The following is a 25903-nucleotide window of genomic DNA, read 5'->3' as shown; positions in this document are numbered from 1 at the left end:
CTGCCCCCTGCAGGCCACAGCGATGAACTGCAGGTAGAACGCCACTGCGTAACAAATCCGTCACCAGTCGGTTGTTGTCATGGCAACAAAGAATAAACAAATAATATTATTGAGTCGTTTATCACCTACTAAACTTTAACTGATTTGGTTTACTCAAAATATTTCCAGTTAATGTAAAGTAGTAATAAAAACAAATAAATATGCAAAAAAAAGTGCAAACATACAAATTCCAAAATGTATATTTTTATTTACAGCTACACAATAAAACAAGGTAACAGTAATTTACAGTAAAGACATGCTACAGCTAGGTTAAACCAGTCCAGAGGGGAACTGTTATGTACACCGGATGCACCACATTCTGGTCCAAAATAAGCACACAAAATGACTACAACTTTAGAGTGAATGCATAGCAGGTTTGCAGTTACAGTTTTTCATATACATTGATGCTCATGGAAATCAGAGGCACATGACCCCTAAATCCCATACCTACACACGTGTATTTAATTTTCACTATGCATAAATTGTCATGTCTTGTATCATTTTCTACTAAAAATAAGAAGTATTATATACAGTACAAGTATAATAAATTCAGATTTCTTTATTTCAATTTATTATATATTTTATTGCAAATTGTATTATTTATGTTATTTATGCACATTTATTTACATAACTCTGTTGAAGGTGCATAGCCATAAAGTTACGGTTGCTTTGTGTAATTACATGTTCAATTGTAATTTCAAGGTTTTGAGAGTTCAAAAGAACCACGTGAACATGTTTCACCATCTCTACACAAAGATTCAGCAACATAATCACACATAAAAACAAAACATTTTAATCTTTTTAAGTCAATGTAACCAAAACATGATCTACGCCTCTGAACATACACACGTTTGCTTTCAGCATTACCCAGAGTATTATCTTGCTATTTACAAATCATGGAATAAAAACACAATAAAATAGACAGAATATTCATTGTGAAGAATCATGACTTTCAGATTGAGGGATTGTCAGCATACACCAATGTGTTGCCTTACATGACGATATGAATTCAAGAAGAACTGTTTATTTGAACCTTTAAAATAATCCTAAATAACCCTGAGATCAGATTGTTTGAAGACATGTTTCATGGCAATTCTACAAAGGGTCAAAAGGGACACTTGACTGGTTAGGACAGATGCCAATCATGCCCCTGAGCAAACTGATTGGAATATAGGAAATCTTGTGTATCTTCAGTTCTTCACTTGGTATTACTTACATATACAAGTTCACCTGCATGCTAAAATAAATTCAAATATTTCTAAATAAGCATCTAAGCATTCCCATGATAAATCCCTTACCCTCTTTAGTCTCATTTTTACATTTCATACACTATATGGACAAAAGTATTGGGACCTCCCCATGAACAAGTTTGACTACTTTAGTCATTTCCATGAGCACAAAACAAACAGAACAGAAGAAGACTCTTCCAAAACTGTCGCAATGGAAACAAAATTCCTTAATATGATATTGTAGGGCATAGCATTAAAATTTGTCTTCATTAGAAATACTGCAATTTTATCAGTTTATCAGAAGGGGGCGGCCCAATACCCTTGTGTATACTAGTGTATCTTTACCTACATGAATATATGTGAACACAATACGCCCTTTTCACATGACGTCACGCATCTTCCGTTCTGCCGTGAAGCAGTGTATCGTTACTTCCGCTAGCACTCCAGTTCATAAGATGGCGGTAATGCACCTATAAGCTGGTTTGCCAACCGCCAGTAAAACTCAAGAAGAAGTTACTTCCACTAGCGCCTCAGAATGGAGTTTACCAAGTTCTTTGCACATTTGCCACAAATACGGCTAGATTATGTACTAACGACAAGCTAATGACAAGATCAAAGCTAGAGAAAGAATACAAATTCTTCGTTGAACAGTACCTGTTTGATTATGAAGGTAAGTGTTTTGTTTTCTTTTTGTGTTAGCGAAGGTGCTAGGATAAGTACTTGAATACGTGTTCTGTCGGTTTTTTTTCACTGTTGTTAAATTCCAGCGCGACGGCAAAACGGAAGTTCTTCTTCTTCTTGTTTGTTGCAAGACGGATGTTATGATACACTGCTTTGCGAAAAGGCGGAAGTTAAGTGACGTCATTGTGAAAAGGGTCTATATCTGCATTAAATGGACAGCCCTACATTAGACTACATTTGCACCAAACACAGTAGCCAGCACTGTGACACAACTTACTGCAATTGCAATTTTCTACCACACCACCAGGTGGCCCTACAACCTAAAGGTCTATTGTGGGTAAACCGGTAAAACCTACCAATTCTGGATTAGGGCGGTTCAAGCCAGTAGAGGTTTCTAATGTAAATAGGGCCTCAGACGCGCAACACAGTACTACAGATGAAGCAGAAACACCAAGCGTGACTTGAAACCATTTTTCCTTTCTTTCTCAGGGTTGACATTTATAAACCCTCAAAGACTGATATCGCACATTTTGCTTCAATAAGACAAAAGGCACAAGTTCGCTAGATCACAAAAGCAGCTATTAAACTAAAACACTGTTTGTTTGCTCGACATATATTTGTTTCTTTACAGCCACCCGATTAAAAAGGCCTGTGCCTGATTTGGTTTCTTCAAGATATGCGAAGTAGAAAACAAAACCTTTGAGTGAAAATTCTGTTTCCAACCACCCAGTGCCCCTTAACAGAGCCCCTCATCTCCATCACCAGAAAGTGACATAGTTACTTAAGCCATAGAGCTCCAGATCCTTGTGCTTTCATGTAAAGTTCTAGTAAACAACGTAACACTGTTCCACGCTCTTAAAGATCTCCGTCCTCATCCAGCCTCGATTCGTGTCCATTACAGAGAAAAGCTTCCTTCTCTGGGGTCACAGAGTCCCTGTTTAGACTGCAGGTGGGTTTGTACACATCAAGTTCCTCCTCAATACTGGAATGGGCCAGCGCGGCTTCAGTGCTGTGCCAGATTCCATAGCCAAAGTAGATTATAAATCCTGAGGAGAACAGAGGGATAATGGAACAAATCATTGACCACGCGTACGTGCCAGAGTTTCTTTCTACGCTCATTCATGACTCTCAAATGACTGAACAGTTGTCATCTTTACAAGTAACTCGTGTTTGTAATTACTATAAATGAGGTCGGTTTCCAACTTTTTCATCTTAGTTTAGAAAGAGTATCTTGACAAGTATGCCTGCTTTGTGAGCATTTACCTATAGACATCCAGACGGCGAATCTGATCCAGGTGCCTCTGTCTAGCTGCATCATAAGGTACACGTTTACAAACATGCTGACCACTGGGATAAAAGGAAGTAAAGGAACCTGTCAGAAAGTAAGGTAAAAAATATTAATAACTGATATTTTGAAGAACGTTGGTAAACAAGTCGATTATCCCCCATTGACTTTCATTATATGGACAAAAAAACACCGAGACATTTCTCAAACTATCTTCTTTTGTGTTCCACAGAAAGAGTCATATACACATTTTGAATGACATGAAGGTGAATAAATGATGACAGAAGTTTTAGGGATTTAAGGGATAGTTCACCCAAAAATGAAAATTCTGTCATCATTTACACACCCTTATGTAATTTCATACCTGTATAAATGACTTTGTTCCGATGAACACAGAGAAAGATATTTGGATTCAATTCAATTTCAATTACACCCATTGTAATTACATCCTGGTATTTTGTTAGATGTCAAGTTACAAGCGTTAACCCTGGGGTCTAACCTTAAAAGACAGCTTGGTTTTACTCTGCGGTTGTTTCCAGATGATAAACGTAAGAATGAGACACAGACAGAACAGCACAACAAGAGAGACGATATTCCAGACTGCAATCCCTCCAAGAACAGCTAACACGCTGAACGTAAGAATCAGCACACCTGGAAAAAAAAAGAAAACATGAACAACATCCACCCTGGATATACCAAGATTGGGCAAATAATTCTGTGAAATTCGTCAAATTCAATTTGTTTTCATTCTATTTCCTAACATTCAAATGTGAACTATAATTCTGCATCCCAATCACCAACATAAATTAATTGAGGAATTTAACTGGCATTCAATACCAAATGATGCACATGCATCTTTGGTGCACATCTTACATCTAAAAACGTGACCGAAACCAGAATCTAAAACCAGAGTTTTGAAGCCAGATCACAGTGTTTCATACCGAGGAGACTCGCACAGACTTTAACCGTGAAGCCGGACAGGTTGGATGGTTCTGTGACGTCTGGGAACAGCAGGTTTCTGAAGCTGAAACGCTCCTCTATGCCGGGTAAAATCCCTAAACTAGGTGTACTTATGGACTCGCTCATCTCCATCTCGTCCTGTGTGTTCGCTACATGATACATCTGACTGAAATGCTCGGGCTGGTACCTGCACAGCAAAATGATTTCAAAAAGACTCTGAATAGCATGTTGGCAATGGGCAATTTAAATGCATTTGTTTCAAGGCATGCCGTATGTCTGTGCAAGAAAGTTATCGTAAATGCCGACCTGAGTACCAGAACGCAGGCGGCAACCAGCGTGTAGGCCAGAAGTGTTCCTATAGACATCAGATCAACCAAGTCCTTCAGATCAAAGAGGAAAGCCATGATAGCTGCATGAGACCAGAAAAGAAACTATAGATACGGACGTCTATTCTTAGGAGGGAACATTTCATACTGGACTATTTTAATTCTGAAAACATTTCTGACATTGACAAATGACGAGTTTAGGAATCTGAGCTATTTGTTCTGTGTACAGAAAGAACCATTTTAATGCAGAAATACATGACTCAATTACTCTCTCACTATATCTATAACTAATACATATAACATATAGTATAACTTGTAAACGTATTTCTAGGAAAAGAATTGAACAACTACATAAATGTGTCAGGTCCCGGGTCTGATCACCTGCTTGTTTTGTTCGTGTCCTCTCTGTGTTTAGGTTTTGTTGACCACATGGCATTGTTTTGAAAGCTCGCCATGTGCTCGGAGTCCGTGTGTGTGTGTGTGTGTGTGTGTGTGTGTGTGTGTGTGTGTGCCCCGCCCTCCTCGCTACCCTCTCATCACCTCACACCGGTTTCCACTCTCGCAGTCTTCTCTCTCTCTATTTAACTCCCTGTGTTTTTCTGTCCTCTGTCAGACCGTTAGCTTTTCTAACCACCCTGACTGCCAGTCTTGTAATTCTTGTCTTGTCTTGATTCGGTTCGGATTACTAACTCTTGACTTGATCAGGCTCCAGAGCTGTTAGCACCCTGCATGGTTTTCTGCTGTACCCGTAGTTTACTGCCCCGGCGACCACGGCTCTCGTTCTCGCCTCTAGTGTGGAGGATTTCATTGCCACCCCCCTCACCTCTCCCCAGCTGAGCGCTCGAGCCTGTTGTCCCAGTTCCCCAGAGCTTGGTGGTATACCTGTCTTGGACTCTGTTTGTGACTCTTGGTGCTGCGTTTGTCTCTCCCTGTGTGCTGCTATAAATACCTCTCATTGTACCCTGCATCTGATTCCTGAGTTTTCCCTCACAAAATGTTCTTAAATTTTGTGCCTCGCTTTCTTCTTTGATAATTTTTCCTTTTATATACCTTTTAAATTTATTTAAAAAAAAAAAATATATATATATATACTATATATGATCACAATAAATATATATGTATTAATAATTAATTAATATTAATTTGTATTAATTAATTAATAACAATTGAAGAGTTTATTTGCAAAAAACAGTCAATTATATTATCTCAATAAAAAAAAACATGTTTTATATTGTGCATTCCAATTAATATCAATCAAACTGCTGCTGAGTGTTTTGATAAAAAAAATACATCAATAAAACAAACAAAAAAGTAAAACATAATAAAAACATGATTTTTAACTGTTTTTACAAATAAACTCTTCAATTATATTGACCAATATTAATATTAATGAATAATATTTATGTTTTGCCTACTGCTAGAAAATAACAAAATTAAAAATAGTTAAAAAGTACATAAAGTAATTATAGTACTTAATTGCAACAGTAGCAACATTGATATTATAATCTAACAATATTATTTAGTATATACAGTATAAAGTATATACAATATACAGTATAATCCTTAGTTTGGCCTCCTGAGGTGGACAAATAAAATTTTATTACAGGTTAATCCTTAGCTCATTATTTTTTGTCACGCTATAATCTTAAAAAGTTCTAAAAGCAAAAGTAGTTAAATTTTAAATATGCGTAAAGCAGAAATGGATGATACATTCGGAAACTATATACAATGTAAATATCGTTACCCAAAAAAATTCTGTACACAATTACTTGAGTATGAAAATACTGACATCATGCAATCAAATGTCAATGTTGCACAACAAAGCAAATAATTCCAACACAAGAAACTCTGCCTTACAAGTTTTTATTCCAGGAAACTACTGGAATTATTATGAAAAGAAGAAAAACAAACTTGAGTAATTTCAGTTTAATGTACAGTAACTGCTCCATGTTTGTCTTATAAACAGTTAGTTTCCAACCACCTCCCTATCCATATGTAGAGGCTGATGTTTCTAACATCAACAAGGAAGCCCACTGGGGCTGAACCTTTCATTCTGACATCCATAAAAAACGTTTCCCTCGTCCTCTGCTCTTACCCGACATGACCCCGGCGGATAGGGTGGACACGATGGGCGTCTTCCTCTCGCTCACCCGTGCCAGAAACGAGAAGAGCAGACCGTCCCGGGCCATGGCAAAGATTATACGTGGGAGGGGGAACATGGACCCCAAAAGACTAGTCATGGAATGATGGTTGCGCAAGGCAACAAAGAAAGAAAGGAAGAGAGCAAACAAGAAAATAGATATGAACACATAAACCAGCTGGACAGTTGCCGGGGACTGTGTCAAAGGCAGAAAGGGATCAATTCAGTTTATTAATAAAGAAATTGGTAACACAAATCCCATCGTAGCTGCAGAGGGCGGGTCTTGGCACCTGGTCCGAGGCAGGCAAGCTCGGCGTGGTGAAAACGCGGTTATTGCATGCACGTCAATACGGTAGCAAGCTGCGGGGAGGCGGATGCACTTTACCGAAATCGTGACGTCAGTAGATTAGAAGCGTTAATATTCGTTCTCACCTGCAATAAAGCCTGCTGTTACAGTGGCGAGTAGAGGTGTTTTGGTTCTCTCGCTGATTCCAGCCATGTATTTGAAGAGCAGGCCATCGGCAGACATTGCCCAGAGGACACGGGGCATGGGGAACATGGCGCCAAGCAAGCTGCCACGAAAGGTGAAAAACAAAAGCATGCCATGCAAAAAATAGACAAAGATTGCATTCACACGCTGCTGGTGTGTTATAATGAAAGGCTTGATAACATTCGGATTATAGAGCTGTTCAGTTCAAAACATCTAATTGAAACATCTAATGGGTTTTTAGAAAAGCAGTTTGACGTTTATGAGTCAAATAGGGCCTGCAGTTGAATTCCCTAGTTCAAAACCCATTAGGAGTTTCCAGACCATTCAGGTTAATCTTCACTTCAATTGACGTCATGAATGAAGAGCTCTATATGGTTAAAGGCGCTCATAAGCATGCCACAAACTGTCCATTCATCAGAAGTTAGATTAGATCAGCAGGAAATAAGGATTTGTAGAAACGCGCATTGATTTGCAAGAGCATAAGGTGTTGAAAACAGAGCCAGAAAATGAAAATTTGCTGTTAATTTACTACCTTCAGATCATCCAAGATGTAGGGAACATTGTTTCTCAAGTTAAACAGCAAAGAAGATTTTTAGGCAAAATGGGAATTCATAAAATGCAAGTCCTCAAAGCAAACATATGCAATAACAAATTAAGCCCTGCTGCTCCTAAAGACATATTTTGTTCTTGTTAAAGGTCCAATGTGTATTTTTTTGAGTATCTATGGACAGAAATGCAGGTGTATAAAGACCTTAGATAATGAAGCGTTATGTTTTTATTATCTTAGAATGAGCTATTTCTATCTACATACACCGCGGGTCCCCTTACATGGAATTGGCCATGTTGTTTCTACGAGCCGTTGGTTGCAATTCGCAACATCACCTCTAGATGTCGCTACATTTTATACACTGGACCTTTAAGCGAATACATTTCTGGTAAAAATCTTTACTGTTCTACCGAAGAAACAACATCGCCTAAATCTTGGATGGTCTGAGGATGAGTAAACGAACTGCAAATTTGTATTTTCTGGTGAACCGATGCTTAAGAATCAATCTCTTGGTACTGTGAAAGACTGTGAAATGATGATTTTAAAGGTGAAGGGTGTAATTTTTGCAGCATTGGCCTTATCGAATGGATTTGCAAAAATGATGATTGTTTTCAAGCAGGTTTCCCAAACCACCCCATTGTGTCTTAGAAGCTGACCTCTTAAATACATACTGCACAGAAATGGCAAGATCTTTCTCGATTGGGCAAACTTTCATCAGCTGGTGTTGCGCAAGTTTTAGGATTCAGTCCTTCCAGTCAACATGGAATTTGTGTTGCAACACAAAGAAGGTTGCTACAATGAGTAGAAACTCAAAGGGACAGTTCATCCATAATAAGAATTCAGCACTTACTCAGTCTTATGTCATTTAAAACATGTATTTGACTCTCACTGCTGTGGAACACAAAAGAAGATATTTTGAGAATGTCTAAGTGGTTTTGTGTCCATACAATGGAAGTCAATAGGGGTCAATGTTGTTTGGTTATTAAAACTTTTAAAAAATATCTTATTTTGTGTTCTGCAGAAGAAAGTCATACAGGTTTGGATTTGGAATGACATGAGGGTGAATATATGATGAAAGGTTCTATGATGAAACTATCCCTTTAAGCAGTAAACTTGATATCCACAAGCCAACAATTTTAGTTTAAAAGAAGCTTCAAAGTTCATTATAATTCAAATTTCTAAATGTCAGAAGTCTTGCTATGTGAGCCTAACCTATGAAAAGCTTACTCGTTTCTGTGTATTAAACAGTAAAAGAAGCACATATCTTAACTTAAAAAATGACACACTTCACCTTTAAACAGATTAAAAAATTAAGTTAAAACATATGAAAACCAAAGAGGAAAATGCCACCAAGTCTATTACAACTCTGCAAGTACTAAAGTTTTATTAGTAACTCAAAAATTAAATACATTGTTGAAAGGAGAAGATCATGCCAAAAACACGTTCTCTTGCTTATTAGTTATTAGTATTTCAATGCATTTTACATAAAACACTTCACAGTAAACAGATATTAACAGCTGCTATATATCTTGGTCGTGCCTATGGACGGTTTCATCGGACGCACGTGCCTGGCCCAAAGTTAACTTCCTTTTATTTAATTTATATCAATATCAATTTTTTTAAATAAACAATTTGTTAAATGGGTGATATACAAGTCACATTTAAGTTTAGCCATGTAACGCTTCTTCTACTGGACATACTTTTAACTTACCAGCTAATGTAATTTACTTGTTATTTCTTTTGCTAGTTATCAGCAATAATCTACAGGAACCTTGCAGATATGTACCTGAAGTTAAGTTTGGGCCACAAAAGTGCGCATGGGCAGTAACGTTTGTTTATGTTGTTGCTTTGAAACCGTCTATAGGAATAATGACTTTTATGGTAAGAAATATCTGCCATGGGGCCTTATCTCCACTCATGGCTTTAACTGAGAAACAAGATTCATACCAAACTTCCATTTATATTTTTAGCACGGGGCTCATATGAACAGATAAATATACACACTCGCGAACCTTCACAAGCACTGGGTCCAGTCCCAGACTGTAGTCTGCTGACCTCTGTGGGGTTGCTCAGGTTTGTTCAGCAAAACGGAACGATCAAGTTAAAGACAAATTCCTAAAGGTTGTGCTATCAAAATGACTGAGCTCAAACTGTAACCAGGCGCGTGGGTAATTACATAGGTTCCTTTCAAGGAACAGTGGTAATGTTTCAAGTCAAATATAATTTACCCTGCACCTCAGGGAAAGACCAGGAGTGGATTTACTCGGGACTGGACCGTGGTGCTTGTTAATAAATATAAGTTACAGCCCAGACTTACAGGATTGGTGCTTACCTGGTGGAAAGGGCACAGAGAGAGCCTATCGCCACAGCGTAAGTGGCTCCCTCCCAGCCGACGTACTTAAAGGCCGCAGGCAGAGGGCTGTTTTTATCCAGCATGTAGTACGGCATCATCATGGTGAGGGCAGCAGACACTCCAAAATACGCCACAAAGCAGATGAGAAGGGAGGCGACGATCCCGATAGGAATGGCACGCTGAGGGTTTTTCACCTCCTCACCTGTAAAATGGGAAATCATTTTATTATTTAGCCATTTTCTTATTTATTAGACGCATACAGTGTTGGGTGACAGGACTCAATTGGAAATTGTGCCGAAGAATGTGATCAAAATAGGTTGCAGGCTGGAAGAAAAAAGGCGTCAACCATGTGACAACCAGTACCGGTAATATTGTTAGTAGTTCACAGAATGAAACAAATGATCATTTTACCTAAACACATACCTATAAATGGTACATTCAGAAAACCTGAAAATAATTTCTAACTGAAAAGATATTAAATGACTAGAATTACCCAACACATTCTCAGGGCTGGGGAGTAATGAATTACATGTAACTTTTTTGATTAACTGCATTTCATTACAGTTACTTTTTAAATGGTGGTAATCAAATTACAGTTACATCCGAAAAGTATTTTAGATTACCAAAGTGATTACTTGGAATTTCAATGGCATTTGTTTCATTTAAACTTTATATTAACTGTAACGAGCAATTAATGTAAACAGCAATTGGCGATTCTCTGACTCTGACATTCTGCAAAAGCATCCCAAACTACAGTTCTGCTCATTTTCATGCCCCTCGCAGAATATGCAAAATTGGAATAATTTGAACAAAATAAGAGGGATCTGGGTTCATAGAAATTGCATACACAATAGAAGTTTTCATGTACTCCATTACACAATTTTGAGGCAATTTATACAAATTGCTGTCATGAACGTGGGTGGTGAGGACACGGAGACAATGACAGAGGACCCAAGTGCAGACAGCGGGTAAGGGGTTAACAAGACATTTAATAAAATATAAATACAAAACAAAGACCCACGTGGGGGTAACAAAACAAAACACAAGGGTATAAAACATGACACCAAGGACTAACTACACCTAACCAGACTAAGACAACACTTGAATTAAATACAAAATAACTAAACTACACTGACAAGACAGGAACTCACCACATATGACACACACACGAAAGTACAATGAACCAGCACGAGACAGAAGACACAAGGGCATTATAAAGGGGATAAATCAAGAGGGGACAGGTGCAGGACATGAACTAATTAACAAACAATAACGAGGAGACGAAAGGGCGGGAAAAAAGACTCCACACCGGAGAGTGGAAGACCAACAGGGACAAAACGTCACTCTCCACATAAAACAAGAGGTTCTATCATGGTTCTGCCACTAGGCCAAGAAAAGCAAGACAAGGTGGGCAGAACCATGACATTGCCACATAAAAAATTGACATACCCTTGAATCTTTGTCTGTGGTTACCTGAATGATCAATGACTGTTTTCATGTTTTGCGAGTCTCTTGTTTAAGTAATTTGTTTAGGTAATTTGCGACTTTTTATCTCAGACTTTTGCGACAATTGCGAGTTTATAACTCACAAATCTGATTTATTTTCTTAGAATTGTGAGAGATATACACTCAATTGCATCTGTCAATCCAATGAGAGAAAAAACACGGAATTTTATCTCAGAATTGCGAGCTAGAGAAAAAAACTCTGAATTGTTATAAAGTAGGGCTGTCACGATTATTAAATAATCGTCTCATCGCGATTGTTTGACCCCATCGCGATGATTTCGGATCATCGCAATTATCGCACATCTCTATAGAAGACACTAGGGGGAGCTGTAGTGTATCTGCATATTACATATTTTAGTGTATATATTGTTACTAAAGCATGGTAATACTTGTCAAATGTACCACCACAACACAATCACTTAAAAAAAAACTAAAACATATACAAATTACCTGCAGTACAATTTAATATTATTTAAGCAAATCTCAGTGTGAAAACCAGTCTACCAAAATTTCACTAACACACAAGTAAAATTTTACTGTAGTCTTGCAAGTGAGAAAAAAACAGACTAGAAGCTTTTCTATGACTGATAGCATTTTAATGGTGGCTTCAATTCACACCTGATCAATTTACTTCATTTACAAGTATTTGGTGGTTGTATTATTGACAGGTAAAAGCCTAAACCTTAAATATATGATGACCCAATGTTTTCCGATGTATTTCCAAGAAAAAAACATAGTCTTGTATTCAGAACAATATGGTCGTTTCAATCGCTGAATCAAAAATGTATGAGAATTAAATGTCAAAGCTCAAAAACAGACAATTAATCGTCATAATCGCCAAAGCCCTAAAACAGACAATTAATCGCCATAATCGCAATGATTTATTAGACAATTCATCGTCAATCAAATTTCATAATCGTGACAGCCCTATTATAAAGTCAGAATTGCATAAAATAAACGTACTATACAAATGTCAAAAATTGCGAGATCTCGCAATTGTGAGTTTTTCATGCGATTCTGATTTCATAACTTGCAACTGCAGTTTTAATTTTTTATTTAGTGATGGAAACAAGTTTCCATGAAACACAATGCATTCAGAGAAGGGAGTGAAAATGTTTAGACAGGATGATGTGTAAACATTTTTTATTTCGTTTATAGATAATATTTTTTTGTGTAGTTCTGCCCTTCACATTAAGCATGTATAACCACGTTTCCCAGAAGACAAAATAAGTTAATTTTGCCTCCTATTCAAAAAAGTTTACACACCCCAGCTCTTAATGCATTGTGCTGCCTTTTTGAGCATCAGCATTTTTCCTTTTCTTTTTTCTAAGATTGTGTGCTTTTTTGCTTTAAGTTATATTGTGGAAAACTAATGCTGTTTAAAATAAAATGCAGAGGAAAACCAAGTCCTCTGTTTGGTGATCCCTTTGTGTTATGTACCTTATCAGTATTCTAAAGTATTTAGATTAAGTTACAGAACTTGTGTATTCTAACGAAATACGTTACAAATTACTTTTTAAAGCATGTATTTTGTAATCTGCAGTGAAATACATTTTAAAAGTAACCTTCCCAGCCCTGCACATTCTAAACTACACATCGGCATTGTTTATAGAGGCTGAGCATGTCTGGAGGTTTGCTGGAAATATTTTTTGTATGTAAATGTTTACAAATTGAATACCCCCTATAAAATTGATACATGTTCCCAGAAAATGATTGCAAATGTGTATATTTCCTAAAGGTTATTTTTACCAACTTCAAGAGTGATTTTGCACACAAAGCCACACAAATGCACACAAAGATTAAAAATCATGTCTTTAAAGCATTACAAAATGTAGGCTACATAAAATCGCAATTCAACATTAAAAATGCATCCGATACATTTCAGCGTAACATCAAAGCCGAATTTTAAGTTCCTCACACGTCCTGAATGTGAAAGTTGTAGTTGCAGTACGTGAAGCGTGCATGTGATTTGACCTTGAGGAGCAATGAGAGTAAAACAGAGGTATAGTGTGTTCCTGCCAGCGAAAGCACAGTCAGAAACGTGTGTTAACTAACATCTCTGTTCGGCATGTATGAGAGGAGGGGTTTCTGGGAGAGGCTCATTCTCTCTCGTCGTTCACAACAGCTAGAGGGAGAGAGATGTGCCCAGACAAACCCTGCAACATTCCAACCAATCACATGCGAGGAAAATCAGGGGCGTGACCCACCATGAAAGAGTGGGGCATGTTGTAATCCTTAAACAGAGATCCACTGAGAATGTCCATGCAACCCACTTGTTAAAACAACCTTGATAAAATGTGACATTGACGCAAATGCACGTAAAATAATAGTTTTACTGTCGCACCAGTTCTGTACCCTGTCACTTATTAGACCTTTAATAAAATTTAACATCATTACTAATGTTTGTGGTCATACATCATATAATTGACCTTGCTGTCAAGATAGTTTCATTATAAAGACTGACGTTTTTTAACCCTTATGCGGTCTTCGGCGTCTTTTTGATCCGCAAAGGACATTTGCTAAAATAAAAAAAAAGTTCTCTTTGTCCAAATGGCATGATACTTTGTAAAGTGGTCAACACTTTCTAGTTCTACAAAGAAAAAAATAATTGAATGATATCTTGATCTTATGTTGGTGTAAATAAAGACATACTCGTTGTCTTCGGGGTCTCTGGAGACCCCACTCAGAAAATGGACAAAATGCTTCCTCAAAATCAGAAACAACCCAGATCACACATAGACAGAAATAAAGTGGCACACATCCAACAATGCAAAAAACATCCACAACGCAAAATGATCATGCGCACACAGAGAGAGAGAGTGAGGGAGAGAGAGGGAGAGAGATGAAAGGATGAGACAAAACAATTTACATTTAGTCATTTAGCAGACGCCTTTATCCAAAGTTTAGCACAGACACACAGTTCTCTTACAGTTAGTAACTGATGTTTAGATTCAATTTGTAGAATTATATGAAAAACAGATGATTGAAATACTGTAAATTATAAACTCTAAAGACTGCAACTTTTCTCTTTGTAACATCTTGTTCACGTTTGATTCTAAACATAATGTAACATTATTGAAAAACTTATTTTTTCAGTACAAAAAATTATAAACTTTGACAAAAAGTGTTTTTATTGTGATAATTGTGATTTCCTAATATGTAGGAATAATCTGAATCCAATCCATTATATGAATCCAACTGAAAAAACTTATATAAAATAGTGGAGCTCTGCAGCAATCTACTGGTAAAAGTTATACTTTTTTACTTTTAAAACTGCATTTTCCAAAAGATGGGCAAAAATCTTACACTAAACCATGTCAAATTATCCATGTTGTCCGCATAAATGAAAGTTAGAAATGTGGGTCTCTTATTAAGTGAATTTTACATATTAAACTATTTAAAAATATATATTTTTTTTATTTAAAAAAATATCATAAATCGTCCAAAAACCACACAAATGTGGAGTAAAAAAAAATAATAAACAGAGTAAAATTACATTTGTTAAAAAACAACAATTATTTTGTTACAAAATTACATTTTGTTGCCTCTCTAGAGACCCCAAAAACCATGAGTGTACACTCCAAACGAAGACCGCATAAGGGTTCAAGATTAAATGTGAGATTTGAGACAAGCAACGTTCATAATGCTTTTAGTTACCTGTGGTGGCGATGCAGTCAAACCCCACGAAGGCATAAAAGCAGGTAGCCGCCCCTGACAAGACCCCTGTGAAGCCAAAAGGCATAAAGCCTCCCTCACCAAGAACCTCTTCTGATAACACGGGCCCTGTGGAACTATTTAACAGAGATTTTTAGCAAATAATATAAGGCAACATTAGCAACACCAATGAGAACTGCAAAAACTAACGTTTTTTAAATGTATGGAAGGCCAAAAAGCCCATGCAATCTGCAAACTTTTTTGAGGGCCTACTGGTGGCAAACATCTAAGAGTCACAAACATCCAAGAGTCACCTTAAGAATTCTTATTCCAAGATCAATTTCCAGAAATGTAACTCACTTAAGAGTGGAATTGGTTCCATTCCGAATCTCATCAGGGTTCAGACTCCAATTCTTCAGCGTTCCTTTTACCAGTCCAGATATCACCATAAAAAGCAGTACCAGAACGTTGATGCAGGTGAACACTTTATTGACCATGGCCGACTCCTTAACCCCGAAGGCCAGCAGGCCTACAGCAAACAAAACGTAGTTCAAAACACTATGGAGCAAAAGTCAACACAAACGACTGCTAAATATTTACGCTCAACACCTTTTTTAACAGAATAAGCACGTCATGATCAATTGTCTGTACACAATATTACGTTAAACTATATGCTTTAGAAATTACTTGTATTATTTTGGGATTTTGGCCGTTTTCAACGGGTGTGATCAATAGAGATCAACCTTTCCAAAGTTCATAGAAGAATTAACTTTAACTTTTAAATCTCCAAGAGTCAGTAGTACTGGGCAGTCGTGGCCTAATGGTTAGAGAGTCGGACTCGTGACCAGAAGGTTGCCAGTTTGATTCTCAGGGCCAGCGGGTAACGACTGAGGTGCCCTTGAGCAAGGCACCTTACCCCTACTTGCTCCGGGTGTACGTGTGTTCATGACTTGCTGTGTGTGTGTTCACTACTCTCTGGATGGGTTAAATGCAGAGGTCACATTTCGGGTATGAGTCACCATACACCTGACAAATAGGTCACTTTCACTACTGAATGTTTTTTAAGTGATGCTTTACCTGTCAAAGTGAGGATGATTAAAACAGCAAACATATCTGGGTACTCGGCCAGAAGGCCTGGGGCGTTCATGGTCATGTACTGACGGCAGAAATTCTCAATATGTTTTCCAATCAGCTCATCAAATGTGGCACTCCAAGCACGGGCGACACTTGAGGTACCTGAAAACATTTTAAAGATTGCAACATTGCGTAAAAGTTTACACTAAATATCAACTCCTCAGTGTTTTATCTTACCTATAACATATGAAAGTATCAGGTTCCAGCCAGTTATAAACGCCCATAATTCCCCAACGGTGACGTAGCTGTACAGGTACGCCGAGCCCGTTTTGGGCACTCTCGCCCCAAACTCTGCATAGCACAGGCCAGCAAGCACCGATGCAAGAGCTGCGATGAGAAACGACAGCACGATGGCCGGTCCGGCATTTTCTCGAGCGACTGCTCCGGCGAGGACGTACACCCCGGCCCCCAGGGTGCTGCCCACGCCCAGGGCCACCAGATCAAAAGTGTTCAGACATCGAGAAAGCCTTGATTCTTCTGAGTTACAATCCACAACCTTCACTCTCAGCAGCTGCTTGCCAAGACTCAAAAGTTTCTTTAAAACCATTGTCGGCTTGATATGACGCGAGGCTGTTTTGTCCACCTATTTTTCTACTGTACCTTTCTCACTCAATTTCTCTCCCTCGCACACACAAATGTGGAGGTTTCACACTGTTCAAAATGTTGGTTGGAAACGTGGTTTGTCTGGAAGAGGAAGACAAGGTTAGGGTTCTTATGAAAGACATGACAGTTTGTACGTTGCGGATGATGATTTGAAAATTAAAGGAATAGTTCACACCAAAATGTAAATTCTGTTAGCATTTCCGCACATTTTTTCTGCTTTTCATTGTTTTTGGAGCTTGACAACCCCTGGTCACCGTTTGCTGTCAGAATATCAAAATAAAAAAAGCCAAATGAGTTTGAAGGCATGTGAGAGTCGATAAACTATAATCAAATTTCATTTTTCGGTGAACAATTCATTTAAGTCTTACTACTTAATACATTGCAAAATGATCGAGTAACATTTAAAATAACACTGAAATAATGTCCAAACATTCTGTCAGATAAGACACTTGTTGAAACCTTTATTTTTTCATTATTCACAAAAGTCCTTTCAAGGGATTAATCTGCACACTATAGCAGTCATATGGCAGTCTAAATGGCAGGGCATTTTCCTCTAGACAGGTTGTGTGTTAAGGCATGACAAAAATGTCTTCTTCAGCTTTACGACGCAAAACACCATATTTGTAGAGAGGACGAGAGTTATCCGATAGAACTGAAAATAGAAAGAGCACTGATTTACTGAGTCTAAGGATAAAAAACAGTCCATGAGAAAACTGGACTATATCCTAAACCTCAACCAAAACACTCTTGAATGAAAACCACATTGTAATTCCCAAAGGACAAGACTGAAAACAGTCCTTGTTCTCTACTGTACGTACAAATGGGCGGCAATATCCAACAACTTCTCGGGTCATGAATCAGTCTCCAGTTCTCTTTTAAAACACTGCAAGCTTTGCCCAACTGTTGAGCAACAGAAATCCATGAAGTGTGACTGGTGGCAGAGTTGGAGAGGCCCACTTGGGGCCAATCTATCATGCTCATACACACACAAACCGACACGGGTTGCGTAACCCAGAGCAGAACCTAATGGCAAAAATACATGCAATGGGGTATATGCACACGGGATGATGACGTACTTCCGCTAAAATCTCAGCCAGCTAGGTCACTTTCGCTTCATTTTACGGAAGCACATCATCGACTCGTAGGCACATACGCCATTGCTGTTGGACGCGCATTGGGTTTGCTGTTCGCAGGGTCTGTGAGAACGGCATATATTCAAATGTTCCAAGTTGTTACACTGGTAATAATAAATCTTTCTAAGAGTGAAGCAACTAACATTAGTGCCTATAAGGATTGTACTACAGATACAGCACATTCTGTCTTCATTTTAGAACATCAAAAATAACTTTGAAGAATACGTGACGAGTAAATATCAGTGTTTGGTCTAATGGATTACTTAGCAACCAATTACTGTAATTAAATTCCTCTACAAAAATAAGGAATTATTCTTCATTTGTTTGAAGTAATTTAATTACAGTTACTTATGCACTTACATTACATAATTTATACAATTTACACATAATTCTGTGTAAAGAAAAAAACTCATTTAAAACGTAAATTTAGGCGAGTTTGTGTTCAAATTAGTCAAATACGTGGGAAATTAGTTAATTTGATTGAAGTTCTAATGAAAATATGTTTTCAAAAAATGTACAGTTGTTACTAAAGTTTATTGTAAAAATTTAAAGATTTAAAGAGTTTCATTTCTGTTGTCCATGTGATTAATATGACTTTAATTACTCTAATATGACTAATATGAATTTAATTACAAAGTTAAATTATTATTATTAATAACTTGTTCAACACTGATACAGTGCAATGAAACATGGCATTGCTTCTTTATAAGATACTGCATTGTGCATTTAGTTATTGTTGTTAAAAATTGTATCTATTTTATCTGGTTAAGTATGGCTGACTACTTTTTAAACATTTTCGTTAGTAACTTGATTGTAGCTTAACTATTATGACTAGCGTGTTCGTCTAGAAGCTACTCTTCTGCACACTGTATGGAAGCACATAAATTAGGCTCTTGCTGTAATTCATGACCCAGTTTACTTTCTTTGGAGTTCCCATCTAAACAGCATAGGGGACACACTTCCTGCCATAACACACTTCCAAAAAGTGAAAGTTCCAGAGACAAGGAGGTGACGACCTTTTCTTCTTCTCCGGAGTCACAAGAGCAGCGCTGCACGTTTAACTGTTGACATCTAAATCACACAAGCATGGCATGAAGGCCTAACTGGAAGAAACCAGTTGCTGAAACTGTAAACACAAGCTTTGGTCATATTTCCCAACAGATACATACAGAAAGTATGTTAAAAGGAAATTAGTAGACATCCAGTTATAAAGACATTATAAAAGTATATGTATATCTGAATCTTTTGCGACTGGTTTGACCTCATTTCGAAAAGAAGTTCCAGATTACAGATCAAATATTTCCATGCATTTTCTCAGTTATTATGAGGTCATTCAATTAAAACTGCATGTGAACTACTAACTTCACAAAAATGTAAAGAAAAACACTGTTTCCTGGATCATGTTGTCGGCAATGAAAATGATCATGAGTTCCCACGCAAGCTGAGAAAATATATTCCTGGAAAGTCACTTTGCATGAATTGTCTACATAAATGTAAAAAATGCCCAAACATCTTGCTTGCAGGGGTTTGAAGGCACTTCATAAATCTTTTGTGAGATGATGTGTATTATTAAGAGAGGATTTATAAAGATTACCATCTTTAAAAAGGATAAGTAAGATGATTTGAATTAAAACTGAAATCGTTCTGAAAATCAATCAAAGTCAAATACAAGTCACGTGTGGTACCAAAGGGATTCTTCTAACCTGAAAAAGTGCAGTAACTTCTGAAATGATTCCCATCTTTGGTTCATTTCCAAAGGTTAATCAAAGTCAGATGTAATCTAATCACAAGCTCGCCAGTTGGACCTCATTCAGATATCCCAGCATTCCCTGAATTCTGGTCAGTGAGCTGGTCTGAACCGCTCTACTGGAGTGACATAATACGTGTTGAGAGGTCTCTCTGCCATGCTTCAGTAATGTGGCAAGACCACAAATGGTATTAACATTCACATGTGATGGAGAAAGTTGCTACATCACAGTTTCAAGTAAATTTAGTTCAACTACTCATTCAGAATAACTACTCAATAAAATAACTTTCAACCGAGTAAGTAAATTGAAAGTTTTGCAGAAAATAGTAAATATAGTGAACTATTTTGAAAGATCACCAAATTATCTGAACTACGCCTTTCCATCACATTTTATTTCTCATAATCAACTTCATATACAAAGTTAACTATCAAATGATGAAAAAAATAAAGATACTCCTCAGATGTGAAAGTGAACAGATAAAAATATTCCTCTCTGAGGACATTAATCAAGTGCCAGCCAGGTATGTACTCATGTTTGATGTGGAAAAATCACATCTAAATAAATCCCAATGGCTTCTGCCAATACGGCATCATGGTTGCAATCCAGCTCATTCAGGAGGGCTGGCGTTCAGGAGTGAGGTGACCATAGACACGCACATGTCGTTTATCTGGCTAAATTAAGCAGGTGGGCAGATTGGGGGTGTGGTCGGTGGCGCCAATAGTTGCACAGCTTTCTGTTATGTTTATGATACCGCCGAGTAAAGATTTAGCTTAGGAACGCTTGCCTAGATGATAACTTTATTGCTCAGAGGTTGCTCTTTCCTAGCTCATAATATTTGATGGAGTTCTCATTTATGTTTCATTTAAGCATCGGCATAGTCTCTGATGTTTCTAAATTGCTTAGGAGAAATAAAAAAATGAAAACAAATGCAATACTTTAGTATATAGAGTATAGAGCTGTAAAATGAGAATATCAATATGAGAAATCATATTGAAATCTTCTATAATATTGATTTTTGATTGCAGACTCGGTAAATGTGAGCTTATTTTGTGCCATTGTTGGGATATCTTCTGAAACTCCAATGGAGATGTTTGTGAGATTTCTGGGTCTTTTCTTTTTCTTCAAAAGAAGATATTTTGGAGAACGTTGGAAACCAAAAAACATTGGCCCCCATTGACTTCCATTGTAAGGAAACAAAACCACTGAGACATATCTTCGTTTGTGTTTCCCAGAAGAAAGAAATGTTGAATGACATGAGGGTAAATAAATGATGACAAAATATTTATTTTGGGTGAGCAAAAATGTCCATTTGCTGTCCATTAAATCTCATTGATGTCTTGGAGAAACAACTGCGATATTAAACTGATCTCGGTCTCATCTGTGATTTTTCTTTCTTATGGATGACCCCTATATTTTTCCTTCAATAAACAATGCATTACTGCAATGAAATGATACCAGCATGTGAACAGTGAAATACTACACTAGAGAAACTGAACCTACACTATCAATACAGGCTTCTGACATCACAGCGTTTAGTGTGTATCATAACAACTGCATGACAAGATGCTTCCAGAAACAGCGAGTGTTCGAATAGTTAATAAGGTCAAGGACACAGGCTCTATCCAGAAAGAAAATGGACACGGTTTGTTGACGTGTTTTTTCCAAAGTCTGTTCAACCACATGAGCATGTTTAGAGTGGGCACAACGTACCTGGCGGTGTTAGACTATCCTCAGCCCAAAAACGTGTGACTGCTGACTGATTTTGGAACATGTTAGCATGTGACAAACATTCTTTGGTTTTGGTATTTGGTAGAAATGTAATAAAACCTACTTAAGACGTGTGTAGCCAGTTGTTGGTGTGACAATACCCCCACTGTCCGACCTCTCTTGGTAGAACTGTACACAAGAAGGCAAAAACAAGTTACGAACCACAAGAACTTTTCACTTTTGCGAGAAACGCAACCTCTTATATATTGTTTTTCTTAGAATTTCCTGTTTTTCAGTCAAACTTTTTTGGTTGACCTATCAATATACATGATATTTAGTTTTTTACTGCTTTAAGAAGTTCAATGTTAGGGTTTAGTTTTCTCAAATAGTTTTCTTAATTTTACGCTAAAATTCAGTTTTATGTTTCAGTGAAAGACCTATTACGTTTTTATTGTTTTACACATAAACTTTGAAAAAAAATCTGTTATGAGTTTCAGTTTCCTCAGTTTTCCTTTCCTTTATTGTGATCTTAATTGTTGTGTATCGCATTAAATCGTGAGACGAGTGTATTGTTGCACCTTTTATTACCGTACTCCTTTACACTTTTACAGTTTACAGATCTTTCCTTTACTGGAAAACAGACAAAAGATATTGATGACTCATCTTTAACTACACAGATATTTATTCAAACACTCTATACAAACCTTCCACCGCCAATGTGATCTGAACAGATTTACTATTGGCTATTCAGTCAAAAAACAGCCAGCCCAAACCTACATTTTTAATAGGAAATATCAACACAGGATTCCATGACCAGGATTTACATTGACATTACACGTTGCTATTGTAAACAAAGACGTAAAACAATACACTCAATGTATACATCAATAATTGCCTCAAACCAGTTTGGTTTAAATCTATTTTCTTCCTGACAATTCAGAAAGGACAGCACACGGGACAGACGGGTCCCTGAGGTGGACGGGGTCTTAGCTGTCTATTGTCGAAATCAAGCCAGTTTTACACCTGTGGAACGGCCATTGACCTTCCCACAAACACACCACAGGAACTTTCTGTTTGGTTGACACCAATCCTGGACTGTGGATATTGTGATTTTCATGCACACAAATTGTTCACAATAAATCCATGTACACGGAGCCAAAGGTGATTAATATGACTGACATTTTTCTGGCCTCATCTATCAGCTTTGTACTTGGTACTTTGTCGCAATAATCTCTCAATTAGCAAAGAGCAAAAATTAGTAAAAGTAAGTAATAGTTAGTTTATAAGCATTAATAATGGATTATAAACCTTGTGATGGATCTTAAATCACACAGCAGATGATGATAGAACCCCAAACTGGCTGCATCTTCCACCAGAGACAGTCAGTCTTCTTAATTTACAATAACATACCTAGAAATGATGTTCAACAGTACAGGTTTGAAACTATTAAGCTATCACTTATAAACAAGTTGAGGTTTATTTAAGCTATAGTTGGGTTGTCACTTATTATAGGTGACACTTTTTATACATTGAGGTCAAACTTCCATGCATATGGCTCAATTTTATCACTTTGAGGTAAGTCAAGAATCCCAACAACTAGACAGGTAAATAACAAAAACACTTCTTTCTATTTTAAACACCCTATGGTTTCGACGACCAATGCATCTTTGCACTGTATGTTGTTTTGCTTCTGGGTTTGATGTAAATAAATCTAACTGGTGGCAAGTAGGTTAACCCCAAAAACCACCATCAAATAAAGGACAATCACAAGGTCTGTACAGGACTATAATACTATTATTACAAGGCCCAGCAAGGAGGGGTAGGATGCATTAACAAACACACACCCACACGCATAAATATTTTAGCATGGTATCTCTATCTAAATCAGGAGGCGAACGCATAACATAACAACATAAACAATCTAGGATCATCAGACTTGTTCTGTATGACACAAGCAACTGTGATCTACACAATACAGAAACAAAGTGTGTCCGTCAAAAAGGTTAATCCAAAAACATTTAATCAATGAATTGTTCCTCTGACCTACAAGCAGGATATTCCAAAACAATCTGGAGCATTAAAGTGCCCTTTGTTTCACAACCCACCAGGTCTGAGGAAGGGACAGTTCACATATAGTTACTAAAGAAAGACCCCCGACCGGCCCCATTCAACAGAAAACGTCTCCTGGTGGTAAAGCACCTGAATTGTTTACATATAAATACACTAGTGTGGCTTGCATTCCAGAAAAGACAGTCAGTGTTGATGGACCAGGGCTTTGTTTTGCGATGAATGATCAAGGTATTTCATTTACATATAGTCTCACTATTAGGGATGTAACGATTCACCGTGAGCCGGTTGAAAATCGGTTATAATGAGTGACGATTCAAATCGGTTGAGGTGTGAACTGAATCGCAATACATTTTTTGAACAGCAGGGTCCGCTATTTTCACTGCAAATCTAAACGTGGACATGCTGATATTTCTAAATGCAAAAAAATCCAAGAAAAGCTCAGACAGTATTAGTTTGTTTATATTAAAGAGACTTTTTCTATTATTAATTTGTTATAAAATTGCAGTTTAGTTTTGTTATTTGAAATAAAACATTATTTTATTATACAAAGAAACGTGAAGCATTTAAGAAATAATGCAAGGGAAGTTGATCATTTCTAATTTGTTTCAACTCATTTTGTAAAAATAAATCGTGAGTAAATCGTGAATAAATCGCATCGTGAGATCAGAATCGTGACTCGCATCGTGAGCTGAGTGAATCGTTACATCCCTACTCACTATTTTACTTTTGATCAATTTAACTGTAAAGAAACAGACTAGGACACATCTAATATAAATGACATAACAGGCTTCGGTCTTGCCTGAAAATCTTTCACTATTTTGAGCGCCGGTAATAAAAGTCTTTAACAAGTCTCTACAGCTCTTATGACATGAGGTCTCTTTTAGATCAGTAGCCTATAACCTTACTCTTACTAGAAGAGAGGGACTCTGTGTCATTTATAAATACATTTACCTGCGAATTTTAATAAATGACTGCAAAAACGGTAAAAGCTTAAGCAATAACAAGGGTAACAGTTTATATAAAGTGTTGCCATAGTTCTATATATAATTAAATACATATTTTAATAATACTTAGATGAAAACAAACACAGCACGTATGTATGCAATATTCAGTATAGTATATAAATCGACTGTCTATACAGCTATGATACAAAAGAGGACAGAGAGTACTCGTAACACAAGGGTCACTCACAACACAAGCCCGTAACGCCCCGTGCAAGAGCTCAACGCGACTCGACGAAACTGTACGCACTGAAATCGCGCCTCTCATAACTCTTAACGTCATAAACAAACACCAAAATCGTTTTGAACTTTAAAACCATTTAAAAGGGACTTTTTACTATTTTCTCCTGCGACCACAACAAATCTGGAGGAGACCCCGTGCGCCCCGTCCACATTTTCCTGCCCCGTTAACGGAGCACATGTGCGTTAAAAAGACAAACACTCGTGCGCATATTTACATTTATGCATTCAGGAGACGCTTTCATCCAAAGTGATGTGTGCAACGTTACAGTGCACTCGATATTTCCAGTTCACTAGTTTGCGTGATCCTAGAATCGAACCAGGACCAAAGCACAACACGCACAATAGCAAGGGTTTAAAAACGATACACTTTTAGATTTGATCGTCGGTGAAGACAAACAATGCTTCGATAAAGAAACCGAGTTGGCTGTAACAGATGTTGGAGTTACCTTTCAGCTGACGGCCGTGAGCAGGATCCAGTGATACTCGTACTGGAAGAAAACTTCATCAGATGTGTCCGGAGACTGAAGCTTTCGGGTGGTTATGTTATGTGGGCTGGCTGAATCTCCTGACAGGTGTTGTGTGTGGTCATGTGTGATGTGTAGGTACGTGTCGTGGATCGGGTTTCAGTCAAGTCTGTAATGCTCCGCCTGACTTTTGGTTTACGGTCATGAGTGACAAAGTTAAATAAGATTGTGCTACAAATCTGCATTACACAAAACACTGAACATGAAAATAAAAACGTATGAAAAGAGCAATTAATGGATGAGGAACACCAGCGTCGAACAAATAAAATCACATTTCTAAAAGGCTTTGCTCACTTTTTAAGAAGGATCCAGCGGCTTAAAGCCCGTTTTGTGACACTTTACATAAATGCAAAGGTTGATACAATCAAATCTCCTTGCTCTCCCTTAGGATAAAACCCAGCTGGAAAATTGTTAAAGGGATCAACTGAAAATTATGTCATCATTTTCTCACCCTGATACAAAAGATATTTTGAAGAATGTGGAAAACTAAACAGTTCTGGGGCACCGTTGACTACCATTGTAGTTTGTTC

At 37.4% G+C, this 25903-nt stretch overlaps 1 protein-coding gene across 6 annotated transcripts; it reads right to left on the bottom strand.

Moving 5' to 3' along the window:
- Positions 1 to 227: 227 nt before the first annotated feature.
- slc7a1a (solute carrier family 7 member 1a) lies at positions 228 to 25620 on the bottom strand. Of its 6 annotated transcripts, XM_057320700.1 has the most exons (14): positions 25296 to 25620; positions 21660 to 21724; positions 17123 to 17207; positions 16522 to 17028; positions 16288 to 16446; positions 15571 to 15739; positions 15214 to 15347; positions 10030 to 10252; positions 7093 to 7232; positions 4501 to 4603; positions 4176 to 4381; positions 3734 to 3885; positions 3213 to 3321; positions 228 to 2995 (listed from the first exon to the last, which is right to left on the bottom strand). In XM_057320700.1, the coding sequence occupies exons 4-14, from the start codon at positions 16889 to 16891 to the stop codon at positions 2805 to 2807; spliced, it is 1956 nt and encodes a 651-aa protein (XP_057176683.1). In that variant the 5' UTR covers positions 16892 to 17028; positions 17123 to 17207; positions 21660 to 21724; positions 25296 to 25620; the 3' UTR covers positions 228 to 2804. The 6 variants fall into 6 exon arrangements, with proteins under 6 accessions (XP_057176683.1, XP_057176682.1, XP_057176684.1 ...); XM_057320699.1 differs by lacking the exon at positions 17123 to 17207; XM_057320701.1 differs by lacking the exon at positions 21660 to 21724.
- Between the last annotated feature and the right edge of the window lie 283 nt (positions 25621 to 25903).

The sequence above is a fragment of the Triplophysa rosa genome, linkage group LG22, assembly GCF_024868665.1.
Source record: "Triplophysa rosa linkage group LG22, Trosa_1v2, whole genome shotgun sequence".
In the NCBI taxonomy this organism is placed as follows: Eukaryota; Metazoa; Chordata; class Actinopteri; order Cypriniformes; family Nemacheilidae; genus Triplophysa; species Triplophysa rosa.
The sequence above is the reverse complement of the archived record's forward strand: the minus strand, read 5'-3'. Positions and strand labels throughout refer to the sequence as shown.